General features: G+C 39.4%; 1 protein-coding gene across 5 annotated transcripts in view; it reads right to left on the bottom strand.

Moving 5' to 3' along the window:
* The window catches only part of Nxph1 (neurexophilin 1), a 311,960-nt gene that overhangs the window by 222,403 nt on the left and 72,417 nt on the right, over positions 1 to 17,140 (bottom strand). For 2 of the 5 annotated variants that reach the window (XM_045160758.1, XM_045160759.1), the window contains one exon: positions 8,671 to 8,766. The exons of the other annotated variants lie outside the window; for them this stretch is intronic. In XM_045160758.1, the coding sequence (XP_045016693.1) occupies positions 8,671 to 8,673 (3 nt within the window). In that variant the 5' untranslated portion in view covers positions 8,674 to 8,766. The remainder of the gene's footprint in view (positions 1 to 8,670; positions 8,767 to 17,140) is intronic. 5 annotated transcript variants of the gene reach the window in all.

Genomic DNA, 17,140 nt, shown 5'->3' with positions numbered 1-17,140 from the left:
TTAAGTATGTTCACAATATAAATGTGCTTATTGTTAAAAGCAAAATAGCAGGCTGAAGAAATGGCTTAGTGGTGAAGGCACTTGCCTGCAAAGCCAAAGGACTCAGGTTTAATTCCCCAGGACCTACATAGACCAGATATATAGATGGCACATGAGTCTGGAGTTTGTTTACAGTCTCTGAAGGCCCTGACCCACCCATTCTCTATCTGCCTCTGTCGCTTTCTCTCTCTCTCTCAAATAATAAGTAATAAAAAGTTTAAATAAAAAACAAAGCATTTTTAATGTTTAAAGTTGTGGGAAAGGTTAGTAAATCAAACAGAGCAATATAATTCTAAATTTAAACAAGTGAATACAATATAAGTATTATTTACTCAACTCTTGGAGCTCTCTGTATCACAAAAGGCACCTTTAATTAATGCCTATCATTTATTGGATTTGCCATTTTTAAAAGTATGGTCACTTGGGGCTGGAGAGATGCCTCAACGATTAAAGTGATTGCTTACATAGCATAATGACCGGGTTTTGAGTCTCCAGTACCCATGTAGAGTCAGATGCATAAAGTGGCACATGCAACTGGAGTTAGTTTGCAGTGGCTGGAGGCCCTGGTGTGCCCATTCTCTCCCCCTTTTTCTCTGCATATGTGTGTGTGTCTCTTTCTCTCTGAATTCAAATAAGCAAATATATTTTTAGAAATTTTTTTATAAAACTATGGTTACTGAGTAAATTTAACAATTAAAGTCCTACATACTATAAATTTATTTATGATAACCACCTCATATAGAGGATAGAAAAGTAAATACTATTGTTTCCTAGAGAAAAAATACATAATTTAGGGTAGATGAGATACTACTAATGAGAGTAGTCATACTACTCAGAAGGACAGGAAGAGACATTAAAGGTGACAGAAATAGAAGAAAGCAAGTAGCAAATGCCCACTTGATGTCAGGCATCGTCTGTGCTTTACATAAAGGGAAAATATTTCATCATGCCTTCACAAAAATACTAGGCAAATGATGTTACTCCATTATAGTAAAACAAAATGAACAGAGGGTAGGGACCCCTGGAGAAGGAAACACAAAGATCTCAAGAAATTGAGAAATTGTGCCACAGCACTTAATAGTGAAAAACTCTCAGGTTGAAGAACACACTTGTAGGTAAAAAGCTCCATGTGGGCTGGAAGGACCCATGTTCAACTCGCCAGATCCCACATAAGCCAGATGCACATGTGTCACGTCATCTTGTGCATCTGACTTATGTGGAATCTGGCGAGTTGAACATGGGTCTGTAGCCTTCCTAGGCAAGAGGATGCATGTGCAAGGTTGCACATACACACAAGGTTGCACACACATCTGGAATTTGATTACAGTTGCTGTAGGCCTTTGTGCTTCAATTCTCTCCATTCTCTCCCTCATTCTTATTTTAAAAAAGGGCAGTCTGTTGGGATTGGCTCAAACAAACAGCCATTAGCAGAACTTGGAGCTGGAAAATAAATGGATACTTTACAAATACTTCAGTTTCTACTCTATGTATTTTTTCTTCCTTTTTAAATGTTTATGAGAGGGGACAGATCCATATGAACACAGTTTGGAAAACATGAGATGAAATTAGCTTTGTTGTTGACAGTGATGTTATTTATGGTTCTCTTGATTAGAATTATAATTTTTCAAAGTCCATTACATAGTACACATTAGATAACTGGTAAATGGAAAGAATGCAAATGCAATGTAAATAATTTGTTCTTAGATGGAATAAAATTTGAGTTTTTCTCAGAATTATGTACTGCTTTGTAGCTATTAGTGATATATTCAAACTCAACTTCAATCAATGACATTTTTACACACCTTTTATGTACTAAGTGCTGTGTCATAGTCTAGATAAAGTCAAGCCTCATCCCTGCAAAGTGACCTAAATCTAGCTACTAAAATTCAGTTCCTAAGCACTGCTTGCAGTGCCTACCTTTCATCTGTTTGTTTGACAGCTATTGCAAGGGTGGAAAGAAATTCTTTCAGGACATCAAACATATGGAAAACAGTTAGTTTCTAATACAATTTTGTTTATCAAGGTGTAACTCAGTCAGCTCAGTTCACTCCTAACAGTTGTTCAGATATATCATACATCATCTGTATCTCTCTCCTCAATGTATGGTTTACATTAGCTTGGAAAATTGCCAGGAACTCTATCTAAATATCCCAAATAGAGCACAAAAGAAATATATGACATTCCTGTTTCTTTCCTCTCTGAGCCCTTCTGTACCATTCCTAAAAACAGAAGTCCAGGCACAAGTATGGATGGAGAGCTCTTCTGGGTTGGTTCAGTATTGCAAGGCTGTATGTTTGTGTTAAAGAGAAAAAGATCACAAAGAATCCTTGGTATTTTTGTAGCTATCTGGTGACTTCAAATGCAATGTGGGGTTTTAAGTAACATAGTAAACAGTAGAGTGGAAGGATGACTCAAGGCTCTGATTTTTGATCCCCACCCTGAGTGAGGCTCTCCAAAATAAACTTCCCATACCAGCAGCATGGATCTCTGTGCCTGGGCCAGTCTGACCTTCATGCATGCCATGTTCCTTCATGTTCCCTCACCCTGAGCCTTCACTCCTGTTTGTTCCTCTGTTTGCAATTCAGGTCTCCTTATTATGACCACCTAAGTATCCTTCAATCCCAATTTATAGATGACCCTTCTTCAGAGCCACTAAATCAGGGTGGGGTGACTTAGTATGCCTCATATCATCTTGTCCTTCCCCTTTAACAGACTTCTCACACTCATATTTCTCATTGCTGACCTGCTACTATCCAAACTAGAATACTGAACCAACCCAGAAGAGCTCTCCATCCATACATGTACCTGGACTTCTGTTTATAGGAATGGTACAGAAGGGCTCAGAGAGGAGAGAAACAGGAATATCATATATTTCTTTTGTGCTCTATTTGGGACATTTAGATAGAGAGAGTTCCTGGCAATTTTCCAATGAGAGCTAACAGTATTACAGGTGTACAATTTTTTTTTAATTTGTTATTTATTTATTTGAGAGCGATAGACACAGAGAGAAAGACAGATAGAGGGAGGGAGAGAGAATGGGCGCGCCAGGGCTTCCAGCCACTGCAAACGAACTCCAGACGTGTGCGCCCCCTTGTGCATCTGGCTAACGTGGGTCCTGGGGAACTGAGCCTCGAACCAGGGCCCTTAGGCTTCACAGGCAAGCGCTTAACCGCTAAGCCATCTCTCCAGCCCAATAATTACTTTCTTTTTTAGTTTTTTTCTTTTTTAGTTTTTTTTTTTTTTTTCCGAGGTAGGGTCTCACTCTGGCTCAGGCTGACCTGGAATTCACTATGTAGTCTCAGGGTGGCCTCGAACTCTCAGCAAACCTCCTACCTCTGCCTCCCAAGTGCTGGGATTAAAGGCATGCGCCACCACGCCCGGCTCTTCAGGTGTACAATTTTGACTGACATATAAGTCTTGGTATATATTGGTAGAATGAATGAACTAATCAATCAATTAATATTTATCTATCATGTGGTGATTCATGCATTCTTTCTTGTTTATTAAATGATGGATTTTATCTAATATAACCCAAAAGGACAAAAGCCACCATGGCAGCCAGTCTTATAAATTTCGTTTCCATTACCTTCTATGCCATGGGCATTATATTGTCTTTGTGGTTATTCATTGTTTTGTCTGATGAAGCTTTTACAGAACTATTTGAGTGGAAATAAATGAAGCCAGGAGAGAGTCAGTCCCCAGACAGTCAGCGTGTCTAGTGCCAGAAGGTGCTACATGGGCGACTGGAGGAAATGGCCAATATCTGTCCAAGCAACTCATTGTCTAACCTAATTAGGAACAAATAACCTGATGTGATGCCCACACAAGTGCAATAGTGGCACACAGCCATGGTGGGGAACCAACTGCTCTTGATTTGGCTAACTGATCCCCTCAGTGGTACGAGACCTATAGCTGGAGCTGGGAAACAAGCCAGAACCATACCCAAACATAAGCCCACTCTCCAATATCCCACTCTCCAATATCAAGCTACCATCAATCATGGGCTACAAGAGGGCCTACACCTGTCAAACTCTCTATCAAAAAAGTAATTGTTATCTCAATTTTCCGGGTGCTAACTTACTCTCCGTTGGAGAATCTGCTTCTCTTTTTCAGATAGATGCAGATCCTAAGGAGAGAGCTGCCCCAACATACCTCAAAAGGGGCCCAACTGAAACTAAGGACAATTGGTGAAACAAGCAAGGGTGATGTTTTCCTGATGAACCAGATACCAGCACAAAGGGGAAGGAGACCAACACAGAGAAAAATCAACTCCTACCAAATCAGAGAGCCAGAGCCTCAGAGGCCCCCAACACTTCAGCAATGAAGCAGACCAAAAATGAACCCAACATGGCTCAGGGAAATTTTGCAGAAGAGGGGGCGGAAAGAATGTCAGAGTCACATGTTGGGTCATGATATGCAGAGACATTTATCATACCAATAACTGTGGGCTAACTCCACAATGCACAAGCCATTTATCAACAAGGAGGGTCCAATGGGAGGGGGTAGATCATGGATGAGCCTAAACAATGGTACCAAACTGCCTGTATTGCTGAAAAGAAAACTAATAAATTAATTTTTTTAAAAAAAAGAGAGATTTATTCACTTTCTCACCTCTTTTTTAAGGAAGTCTTAAACTCAAAAGCTCTGCCTCCTCCTGGTATCTAGACCCATGTGTAAGAAAGGGTAAGAATGACTTCAATAAAGCAATTCCTACAAGTGGGCACAAGCCTTTGTCAAGTATTTTCTCAAAGTCAAAACCAGTACTTGTATCAATCAACTTAATAAAACTTTCAACAAGATTAAGATATTCCTGAGCCACAGATGATACCTAAAGAATCTCAAATGATATTTGCATAAAACCACTTAATTCCAAGTCATCAAATACATGACTAACTAGTCTTTTGAGGCTCCTTGAGGTGTTCTTTGGCCTCTTTGCTTGGATACTTCATAGTGGACAACTAATCAAAAGTTTTTGATTGATTGGGTGGCTTCCTGATTAATAACTTGAATGACTTGAGGACAAAGAGGACATCCAGCCAATATTCAGGCAATATTAAGCAAATATTCAGCAATTAATAAACAAAGACTAGACAGATAAAGCATGAGAAATTGGGAAAGAGAGAAGCAAAAGTTATAAGAAATGACCTAAAGGATGGGATAATAGAGAGGTTTCTAGTGATGGAAGGGGAATCTGGGAAAAGGCTAGAGAACTGGAAGAATTTGAGCAGATCCTGAAAGATTCTCATAACAGAAACAAAGCTGAATAACAGTGAATGGTGGTACAGCTGAAAGTGGGATAAAATAAAAAGTATGAGTTAGAGAAACATGACTAAAACAAAAGACTGTGAATAATCTAGTGTGGCAAGAGTACCAAGTGTACGTGCTCCATGTGTGAATGGTTGGAGCCAAGGATAAGAAGGAAAACACGAAGGAGATCAAGATAAATATGACTATAGAATAACATATAACTGTCATCCAGGGGAGACATTTGTACTTTAATTTGCTGTGCCCTGAGGTCTCATTGATCAGTTCCATGTTCCCCATGTGAATTCATTCATCATTAAAATGCCCAACTTTACAGTTCCCCAACTGTTGAATGAGGAAGATGCAAATGCATGCAATAAACATGTTTCTCAACAGTGATTCCAGAAGTGTATTAGAACTTGTGTATTGTCTATAGAAACAAGATCTTCTTAAGCAACCCAAACTGACCTTCAACATGTTATGAAGCCGAGGCTGGCCTCAAACTCATGATGCCTAGGACCTCATCCTTCCCTATGCTTGGATTACAGATGTACTCATCTTGACTGACTTAGACTAGTCCTTAGCTAAAGCACTAGAATAGGGCTTGGGAGTTGGCTCAGTGCTTGAAGGTGCTTGCCTGGAGAGTCTGCCAGCCCAGGTTCAATTTCCCAGTGCCCACCTAAAGCCAAATGCACAAAGTGGCACATGCAGCTAGACTTTGTTTACAGTGGCAAGAAGCCCTGATGTGCCCATTCGCTTACTCTGTCTCAAGTAAAGCACTATAATAAAAAATAAAAGGAACTTTAGCAGTTGTGTTACTATTATATTGTTGTATAAATATAATGCTAATTGTCATTGTGATGAGTAGAAAGTAGGAGTAGGGGAGGTAAGTAGAGAGGTAAAGGTACAAGGAAGAAAGGGTGGGCATTCACCTGGTAAATGTTCACAAAAGATTTCTCTGGATTCCAGTGTCTGTGAGGCATTTTCATAAATAAGATATGAATGAGTCCCTTTAACCAACTGTGCAAATAACCACCATTTAGCTGTGACATGAGGCAGCTCTCTGGGATCCCATCGCAGGAAATGAAATACGACCCTTCAGAGCAGCATAGAGTGCCCAGGGCCCCCTGATATATCACTCAGGAAATATTAATTGATGATGATGAAGCAGGATCACATGGGCCAGTGGGAGTCCACTGAACAGTTCTCTTATTTATCCTACCTCCTACTAGACACACATCTGCCCAGAAATACAGACGTTTTTGCTTCACTCAAAATCACCCCCTATGGGAAATGTTTTCAACCCAGCTACATTAAAAGTTGCTTTTAAAGGTCATTTTAGCTGGAAAGTTTCTGTAAACTATAAAGCATCCCAATCTTTCTCCCTCTGTCAACTCTCTTCTTTCTTCTTTCCTCTATCTATGTATTTATCTGTCATCTAGTGCATGAGTGCTCACACGCATCTACACATGACTTTTTGCAAGGCATTATTTATTCTGATATTTTTAGGAAGGAATAAAAGGCCCTTAAGATGCGGCTGCTTCTATGTGGGGTCAAAAGTCCTTATGGGCCATATGAATTAAACTGCAAACATCTGGAAAATAAGATGACAGAGTAAATTTTCTTTACAAGGTGCACTCTGTTTTCATCTCAATTTACTCTCAGACCTGTATCAACAGAGGTAAGTGGAAGGGTGGGAGGCAGAGTGAGGTGAACATCCACCAGAATACCAGAATTCACATCCTACTGGGAACCTTAATAACCTCATTTAAATCATGTCTATGTGGTTCAGAGAAAGATAGGGGGTTTTCTAATATCATTTCCCAAACTGACAGGCTAAAACACCAAAGAGATGACAATAGCCAACTGTCTGAAACAGATCTGTAACTTGCATAAGTCCACAGTTAGGATCTGAGCAACATATGGGAAAAGTGAAGTTTTATTTGCCATCCCAACAAAGAACCAGGAAATGGGATTACTCTTACTTTTATCATTTTCCACATTACACTAACAAAAGCCTAAAACTTTTTGGTAACAGGGGAAGCAAAGCCTGAGACAGAATCCCAAGTTTGCTATTTGCTGTGTAACCTTGAAGATGTAACTGAATGTCTCTGATTCATCCTTAGAAATAAAGGTAACAAATTTTTAAATGTAAAGACAATAAATAACTTTTAGGTTTTCTTAATGTTACAAACTTAATAAATGTTGGATACAAAGAGGAGTTATGAAAAAAAGCAATGTTTACATCTTCAGTCAACACTGTAAGAAAACAAATTTATTGAAACTCACCTATTGATGTTTTAACCCTCAGTATCACAAAATGCAATTTTGTTTGCAGATATAATTAGAAGGAAGTCATTAAGGTGTGCTCTAATCTTTGGATCTATTAGAATGTCGTTATTGGAAGGGGATATTTAGACCCAGAGATATCCCACATGTGGAAAGACACAAGCAGAAAATGATATCAACAAGCCAAGGAGAGAAGCCTGTGAGGGAAGATCAGGAAGTAATCTCCCAACATCATTACTTCACACATGTGTCTGCAAAACTATAAGACAATAAGTTTCTACTGTTTGTGCCCTTCAGTCTACAGCATGTTGTTATGGCAGACCTAAAAAATGAAGACAGAGAGAGGTACAGACAAGTGTGGATGGCCAGGTGCCTCAGGTGGCTATGTGTAAGAGCCTTGGTGGGGATTTCTAAATGTCTCTTGTTCCCCAGGGTATAGTGAGATACCTAGAGCAAATCAATGGCATGCAATCACTTTCCTAAAAGTTAGAACCAAATGTGTTCTAGAATTCACAATTTTTCATCTTTTGGTAAGATATTAATTAATTAATTAATTAATTTTAGTTTTTCGAGGTAGGGTCTCATTCTAGCCCAGGATGACCTGGAATTCACTATGGAGTCTCAAGGTGGATTCGAACTCATGGCGACCTCTGCCTCCCTAGTTCTGGGATTAAAGGCATGCACCACCCAACCCGGCTAAGGTAAATAAATTTTAATACATATAGCATTCATGGTAAAAAAAAAAAAAATGCCCTGTGAAACATGGTGTTCAACTGTTAATTAATGCATTACTATTTCAATAAGAAAATATGTGAATATTAACCCTAGTGGGGATAAGTAAAGGAACATATAATTACATTACTTCAGGTCAGTATATTTTTTCCCTAAATGATTTAAGAAAAAACTTTGGGCTTTAAAACTGAGAATTCTGAATGGGTGGTAACAGCTAAGAACATGTAAATCCTTCTATTCATCCATATTCTTATTTGTTCTGATTTCTCCACCTACAATGCTTTCTTTCATATTCTTGTCTACCTCTCACATAGCTATGCTGTTTTCATTATCTAGTTTAGACAGTGTCAATCCCAAGAAACTTACCATTCTTACAGAGGCAGAGGGATATCTTGCAATCCTTCCATGATGCTGTTTATGAACACAGCTCTATGTCAGCCAGTCTCATATTGATTGTAGACACTACCAAAAAGAAGACCATTTTCCAAGTTCTTAGGAGAATGGCGGACAATGCTAAATATCATCATCTTCATTAGCACCAAGGGCTACACTGGTGAAGTATCTAGTGTGCTAGAAGTTTCTAACATTTATTGTCCCTTTGGAAGGGTTAAGGCAGGGTGAAACTCTAGCCCAGGCTGACTTAACATTCACTCTGTACTTCCAGACTGGCCTTAAACTTAGAGATCCTCCTACATCTTACTCCCAAGTACTGGGATTAAAGGGCTGCCCTACTATGTCTGGCACATTTAGTATTCTTAAGTGAAAATGAGTGTTTTTAAGAGTAGAGTTAGAATTCTAATCTTGTGCTATAATTTGTATCTTGCTTGTTCCCCCAAGACACCCAATACTAAAAACTTAGACCCCAGCATGGTGTTATGGAGTTGTGGAAACTCTAAGAGGGACTAGTAGATTTTACATCATTAGGTGTATACACTTAAAGAAGATTGAAGATTGTGGGTTAGTTTCTCTTTTCCCCACTTCTTCTTCCTCCTCTTCTTCTTATACTTCCTCCTCATCATTCTTCTTCCTCTCTCCCTTTCTCTCTCCTGCTCATTCACTTCCTCACTCACCTCAACCACCATAAGATGAGGACCACACTCTTATCCTACCCTATTTGGCCGCAGGACAAAGAGCAATGGGGTCCACCAACCCTACACTGAAACCATCAAAACTATGAGCCAAAATAAACCTTTCTGTTTTATAAATTTGTTTCCCCAGGTAGTTTGTAACAATTACAGAAAAATGACCAATGCATTCATAATCCTAGTAAGAAGTCCGATTGAAATGTACTATTGGCCAAAATGTAAGAACTCCTCCCCAACCTATAGACATGCAAATTGATAGGCTTTTGCCTTTTGGAGAAAAATCCTTTATCATCAATAGATTACCAATGATATGTTAGCTGTAGTTTGTATTCATTAGAATTACTAAGAAATAGGGCTGGAGAGATGGCTTAGCGGTTAAGCGCTTGCCTGTGAAGCCTAAGGACCCTGGTTCGAGGCTCGGTTCCCCAGGTCCCACGTTAGCCAGATGCACAAGGGGGCGCATGCGTCTGGAGTTCGTTTGCAGTGGCTGGAAGCCCTGGTGCGCCCATTCTCTCTCTCTCCCTTTATCTGTCTTTCTCTCTGTGTCTGTCGCTCTCAAATAAAAAAAAAAATTAAAAAAATTAAAAAAAAAAAGAATTACTAAGAAATAGTATTCATTTCTGATATTAACTTACTTTAAGTCATGTTGGGAACTCTCATAGTGGAGAAATATATATTTGTATCAAAATGAGTTTAGTCAATATTTTAAACTACTAGAGTAGACATTATTACTCAAATACAATCCAATATGTCACTACTCTCAAAACAAATGCATCACAGTCAACTCCCCAAATGTTTCACTATTGAAAGGGAGAACAGAGTGGGGTTGGTGGCAACAGTGTCTTTAGCCACTCCTAAATTCTTGCTGCTTGTTATATAGTTGACAATTAATTAATGTCTGTGAATTGGATGAAAGAATTATTACTTCAAAAACTAAAATGAGAGCCAGGCATGATGGCACATGCCTTTAAACCCAGCACTTGAGAGGCAGAGAGGTAGGAGGATCACTGTGAGTTCAAGGCCACCCTGAGACTACATAGTGAATTCCAGGTCAGCCTGTACTAAAGTGAGACCCTACCTCAAAAAAAAAAAAAAAAAAAAAAAAAACCTAAAATGAGTTATGGAAATATAAGGTATTTATCTCACAATACCCTCAAACCCACCATAACAATGACATGAGGTTGATTATCGTATGATTCTTTGTGCTTCTTAAAAATTCAACATTCTCTTAGCTTCCCAATAATGCTGTTTGGAAGGAAGCCACAGCAATCCCTCGGGTTCCTTCCTGTCATCTCCTTCAGAAGAGCCAACTCATTTGGACACCCAGGGGGCTGGTTTGGCAGCTGTCAAGTTCAAGCTTATGTATTTTGAGCCTTGGCATCTGCAGCTGTGGCGAGACTCATATCTAGTCTGCCCTGGCTAGGCTCCAAGGGCCAGAGCTGCCAGGACAGGGCACCCATTCCTGGGTTGTCAGAACATTCTGGTGGCTACTTTCTTTCAGTCAACCTTGGTAAAGGAAATATGCCTTCATTTCAGACCATCAGATAATGTTGTATTGAAGCTGCCTGTACCAGGTCTGAAACTGTGCCAAAGTCTTCAGTAGGGTCTACCAATAAGCTGGGTGAGGATTTAAAATAAGGAATCTACTTCAGCCACCAGAACAAAAACAACTGTTATTATCTGTATCATGAGAGTACCAACATGTAGCCCATGGCAACTTACAGCTCACAAGTATCCTGGGACCAGAGTGTGGGGAATAGAGAAGGAATGTTCTTCCTCAATTCTGGGGGTACAATGCTTGCTGCTCAGCTTCATTTTTATTCAGCTATTAGTCTGCTTAGCTCCACTCCTTATGGAGCAAAAGAGACATTTCAAGGTCTTTAGGTGAATGACGTATCAATCTGCACTCTGCATAATGGCCTCACACCTGAAAAAAAGGGGCAAAGTGCCAGACAACACTGGAGCCAAGGCCACTTGCATACAAACTTGAAATCAAAGGCCAGAAGAATATTCATAGGCAGAACAGGTTCTACACTTAGGAAAGAAATGTGAAATTGTGGTTGGTAGCCACTGTCTCAAGAGTTACAAGCTCTACAGAAGAGGAAATAAATACTTAAGCAATTAAATCAGAAAGTCTGGTAAGTAGAATAAAGCCTTACAATGTAATAAGAATTCACAAGCCAGGTGTGGTGGCACACACCTTTAATCCCAACACTCGGGAGGCAGAGGTAGGAGGATTGCCATGCATTCAAGGGCCATCTTGAGACTCCATAGTGAATTCCAAGTCAGCCTTGGCTAGAGTGAGACCCTACCTCAGGACAAAAAAAAAAAAAAAAGAATTCACAAGTAGGTGCTGATAATACTCTCATACTGCCTTGTCATTAAGGGGGGGGGGGGGCAAGGAGTCTTTGCTGTTGTAAGTAAAATCCAGAAGACCTCTGCACTTATAATTCAATAACATTCCTTTTACATTCTAATTTAAAACAAGTTCCCTTGGTCTACTTAACATAAGGCTTTATCGGAAAGTTACAAATATCTACTTCAACCTCGTCTTTATTGAGCTAATGTCAGAAAGCAAAGATCAGACCAGTGCCAGCATACCACAGGTATTTATTTCCAAAGAACTTATGACAACATAAATGGATTCTCTCAGTGGAAGGGGTAAGAAGGTGAAACATATGAACTGGAATCAAAGACAGGTGAGACTATTGAAAAAGACAATACCTCAATCAAGGGATAATAGATATCACAAAACTTACACTACTTCACCTTGAACATATGATACATTTAAAAATAAATATTAATAATTTGCACATATTGGTATATACTTTTAAAAATGTATAAATTCTTATACATTATAAATATATAGTTATGTAATTCTCCAGAAAGTTTCCATGCCTTTGATTCTATATTTGTCATATTATTAAAATGAAAAGATGTTTATCTCATCACCAAACTTCAAAATCTTTAAAAGTATTTTACTTATCCTTATGAATGTGTTTTACTGAGATTATTGCTGGAATCATATGTGGAAAATATATTTCAACCAGAAAATATGTCTCATTCTCAGATTCTCAGTTTGAACATTTTTGAAATGTGGATAATAACAGATTATTCAGATAGCAGGTTAGAATAGCATTTGAAATGTTTGTGAAAGTATTTCCCTTGCTATTGTATATACTGATAAATATTAGGAATACTAATAAAATTACATTCACCCATGACTTTTCAGTAGACATTTCAGGGTCAAAAACAGGGAAAATATCAATCTTTGCTTTAGTGCATCCCTAGAATACACCTATAGCATACCCAGAGTTCAGCCTCACTGAGAGCTCACTGTGGTTCCCTTGTCTACAAAAGGCTTTCACAGCTGTAGTGATGGTATCACATTTCCACAGTCAGCACGTCAAGATACATAATAAATATCCTAAAGTTTAGGATTATCTCAGAGCTACTGGTTCTAAAACAGGAAACATCTACCTGGGGGGCTGTTCACTGCAAGATTTATAACTAATATATTTTTACTAATCTTTCTTGATGAAGTTTAAAAGAACCATCATTAAGCAGATGCTTAAAGAAGAAATAACCATTGGTAATTCTCAGCTATGTGATAAAATGTCATCACTCCTAGCTCATGTTCCTCATTTCGCACATGCATTGATGAGCAGTCCCCATATGGAATACATATTAAAGGTCTAGTTACAGTGAAGCCCATGGAAAAGAATGTGGAAATAAATGCACAGCACCAAAAGTAAGCATGCCATCCCTGGTCTCCCTATACCTTTTCTAGTCTCTCCTTGACACTATATTAAATGATATAATTCTTGTTTCATAGTACTTCATGCCCAATTCTGACAAATGTGATTGGTAAAACAGAAAATATCCACAAATATGGCATTGTTTCTACAAACATCCCATTTTGAATTGTGTTTACAAGGAATTGTACTGTAAGAATAGTTTCAGAATGATGGGATTTCCGTGTGAGTAGGAATAAAACTCAATAGCATAGGCCAGTAATCTAGAAAGGAGATATAAAGGGAAGAGAAAGGGGGGTACTTAACAGGATGGTATTGTATATGTGTAAGTAGAAGAACAGATTAATGGAGGTGAAAAGGCCTAAATGAGGTATGGGGAAGAGATTGAGTAAAAGAAAGGGAAGAAGGGCTAATCAAAATCTAAGAGGATATAAATAACTCATATATGGAAACCTACTCTTTTGGACAATGGAACATTCAGGAGCCATAGATTGTTACTAGAAAATTTTCAGTGCCAAGGATGGGATATCTTCCAGTGAGCTATTGGCCAAGGAGGTCCCTGATGCTCCCAAAACATTACAGGCCATTGCTGAGGCCCTTGGTTTCCCACCAGGAATAGATGATAATGCCCTATTGCTCAAGACTCCACATATTGGGACTACAAGGTCACTGAGAACTCCATCTGGAACTGAACTGAAATCCTCCTCCATGTAGACTAGCTGACAGAAAGCTAGAAAGAGCCATGCTGCATGCAGTTCAATGGGAGAGAGAAATCACCAGTGATGACAAACAACAGTAGACATTGCAAGCCTTAGATTTGGCTAGCCAGGCCAAATGAGCCAGTGGATGCAATAGTGGCACATCTGTTATGGGGAAACCAACTGCCCTATAATTGGACTGAAGGCCCACTCCATGAAATACATCCCTGATACTGAAAACCTACAACAGGAGTAGTCATGAGCCCTAGGGGTATAATGTCTGGGGCTGTCTGGCTAAACGTATATACTATGCTCACCAAACTACCCAGTAAGCACTTCGCTTAATGTTCATACTCATTGTGGTGGTTTGATTCAGGTGTCCCCCATAAACTTCAATGTTCTGAATGCTAGGTTTCCAGCTGATGGATATTTGGGAATTAATGCCTCCTGGAGGGAGTGTATTGGTGGGGGCGGGCTTATGGGTGTTATAGTCAGTTTCCCCATGCCAGTGTTTGGCACACTCTCCTGTTGCTATTGTCCACCGTATGTTGGCCAAGGGGTGATATCCACCCTCTGCTCATGCCATCGTTGTCCCCTAACATCATGGAGCTTCCCCTCTAGCCTGTAAACCAAAATAAACTTCTTTTTCCCACAAGCTGCTCATAGTTGGGTGATTTCTACCAGCAATGTGAACCAGACTGCAACACCCATATATTAATGCTACTCTCAATTTTGGTTAGAGAACCTTCTCTTTTCAGATGACAATGACCATGGGATGACTCAGAAGACACCATGGTGCTGAGAAGAAACGACAGAGGAGTGTGAAGCACTGCAATATCTCTATCACACCTTCCAAGGCTCAGGGTCCATTGCAGAAGAGGTGGCAGAAAGAATGTAAGAACCAAAGGAAGGGTAGGACTCCTACAATGTGCTCCTCCAGACACAAACAGCCTTGATATCCATGATCTCACAGTACCTGACACTACCTACACAAGACCATCAGAATAGGATGAAAAGATGATGACATCAAAATAAAAGAGAGACTAATTGAGAGGGGGCGGGGATATGAAGGACAGTGGAGTTTCAAAGGGGAAAGTGGGTGGAGGGAGGGAATTACCATGGGATATTGTTTACAGTCATGGAAGTTGTCAATGAAAAGAAAGCATAGGGAAAAGAAAGAATAGACTTTTGGGCTGGAGAGATGGCTTAACTGCTAAGGCACTTGCCTGCAAAGCCAAAGGACCTTGGTTTGATTCCCCAGGACCCACGTAAGCCAGATGCACAATGTGGCAGTGGCACATCTGGAGTTCGTTTGCAGTGGCTGGAAGCCCTGGTGGGCCCATTCTCTCCCTCTCTCTCCCTCTCTCTCTCTCTCTCTCTCTCTCTCTCTCTCTCTCTCTCTCTCTCTCTCTTTCTCCCTCTTTCCCTCTCTCAAATAACTAAATAAAAATTAAAAAAATAAAAAATAAAAATAGGGCTGGAGAGATTGCTTAGCAGTTAGGCACTTGCCTGTGAAGCCTAAGGAGCCCGGTTTGAGGCTCAATTCCCCAGGACCCACATTAGCCATATGCACAAGGGGGCGCATGCATCTGGAGTTCATTTGCAGTGGCTGGAAGCCCTGGTGTGCCCATTCTCTCTCTCTCTCTCTCTCCCTCTTTCTCTCTCTCTCCTTCTCTCATTCTGTTGCTCTCAAATAAATAAATAAATAAAGATAAACTATTTTTAGGAATAGAGTTTCTTTTTAGCCATAGATCCATTCCTATTTTCTCAGATGTCTACTACACACCAAATGACCACAAACATGATATTAACAACCTCAGGTACTTCCCATTATAAAAGAACCTGACATATTCCTTCTACAGAAATGAGAAAACCAGTGTAAATGTTTCAAGGCACTGGACTTATGATCCTTTGTGGACTTACACTAATGGAACCTTGACTCTGTATAACACTAGGAACAGACATGGAATAGAAAGGAACAGATGGGACTCTCACCTTCTAGGTCTTGATTCTAGACTTTTAAGGAATAAAATATGATAACCAAATACAGGACCTCATAAGGGAAGGGCAAGTTCTTTTAATCCAGTTCATACGGCAACAACAGTGCTCATGAATGGAGGAAAAATATGTCTACTGTCTCCTGGTGCTGAGACAGAAAGCAACTGTAACAATACAATAGATCTCAGTGTGGCAAGCAATGTTCAAAGCATTGTTCAGACAGTCACAACAGATATTTGCTTCATATAGTACTAGGAATTACCTTATGAAGGAGGACATATTATTGTCATTTTTATTTTGTAGATGAGAAAGCCAAGTTCAAAGACATAACTCAGCATAGACCACTTCAAACTCCATGTGCCCTTAGAAATCAATCTGTCTGTTGGTCAAGAAGTCTGTTTTGCTTATTCCAAATACCTCTGTAAACATGCAAGTGTTTATCTAATTCTGATTTTGTTTCACAGGTGAATGGACAGATAAACATAAAAGAAAAAGAAAAAAGCTAAGACACAATTGTCTGAGATTTGCTTCACTGAAAGGAATATAGTCATGATCTCATAGTGCTATACTGACAACTATCTATAGCTGAAATCAGAAATATTGGATGGGCACCAGGTAACCAGTTTTATGAGATCCAAATGAAATAGGTTGGCAAAGCGTAGGGATTCTTTTCAAAGGGTATCCTTGATTTCACCATTAATCAGTTTATCCCTCTTTCCCTTATTGACTGGCTGTCTACTTCAATACAACACTGTGGCTCTTTTCAGAGCTTTCTCATTCAGCCTTTAAATTAGCTAACTGCCCAGCCACATGGCAAGTAGCAATTTATGCCAAACAAAGCATGAGGCAGGAGGCACTGAGGAAAGACTGCTTATTTTCCTTCTGCTGTCCTATAAGGAGGGGAGAGGGTGACAAATGTGTGTGGGTTGGTAAATTGTACTAATTTACAAGCCTACTGTTATCTTTCTAATGTAACACTCCCTAGAGGAGCTCTGAGGAATGATCTACCTGCAGCTTTCAGCTTCAATCAATAAATGGAAGATTATGGAACACAGAAAGCTATTTAATACAGTAGAGTCTTGCTATTGCACCATGGAAGAACTACTAGTATTCATGAAACAAGTGATCTTAACGTTAAGATAAAGACATGAATATGTTGCCTCTCAACCTATACTTTGAAAATAGTAGTAGAAACCAACACTGATACAGATGATTATAGCTTGTGGTTGTTAATCTTGTCACCTTGATGAAATTTGGAATCATGGTGGAAACAAATGTCTGTGCATGTCTTCCAGGGACT

The sequence above is a fragment of the Jaculus jaculus genome, chromosome 10, assembly GCF_020740685.1.
Source record: "Jaculus jaculus isolate mJacJac1 chromosome 10, mJacJac1.mat.Y.cur, whole genome shotgun sequence".
NCBI lineage: Eukaryota > Metazoa > Chordata > Mammalia > Rodentia > Dipodidae > Jaculus > Jaculus jaculus.
The sequence above is the reverse complement of the archived record's forward strand: the minus strand, read 5'-3'. Positions and strand labels throughout refer to the sequence as shown.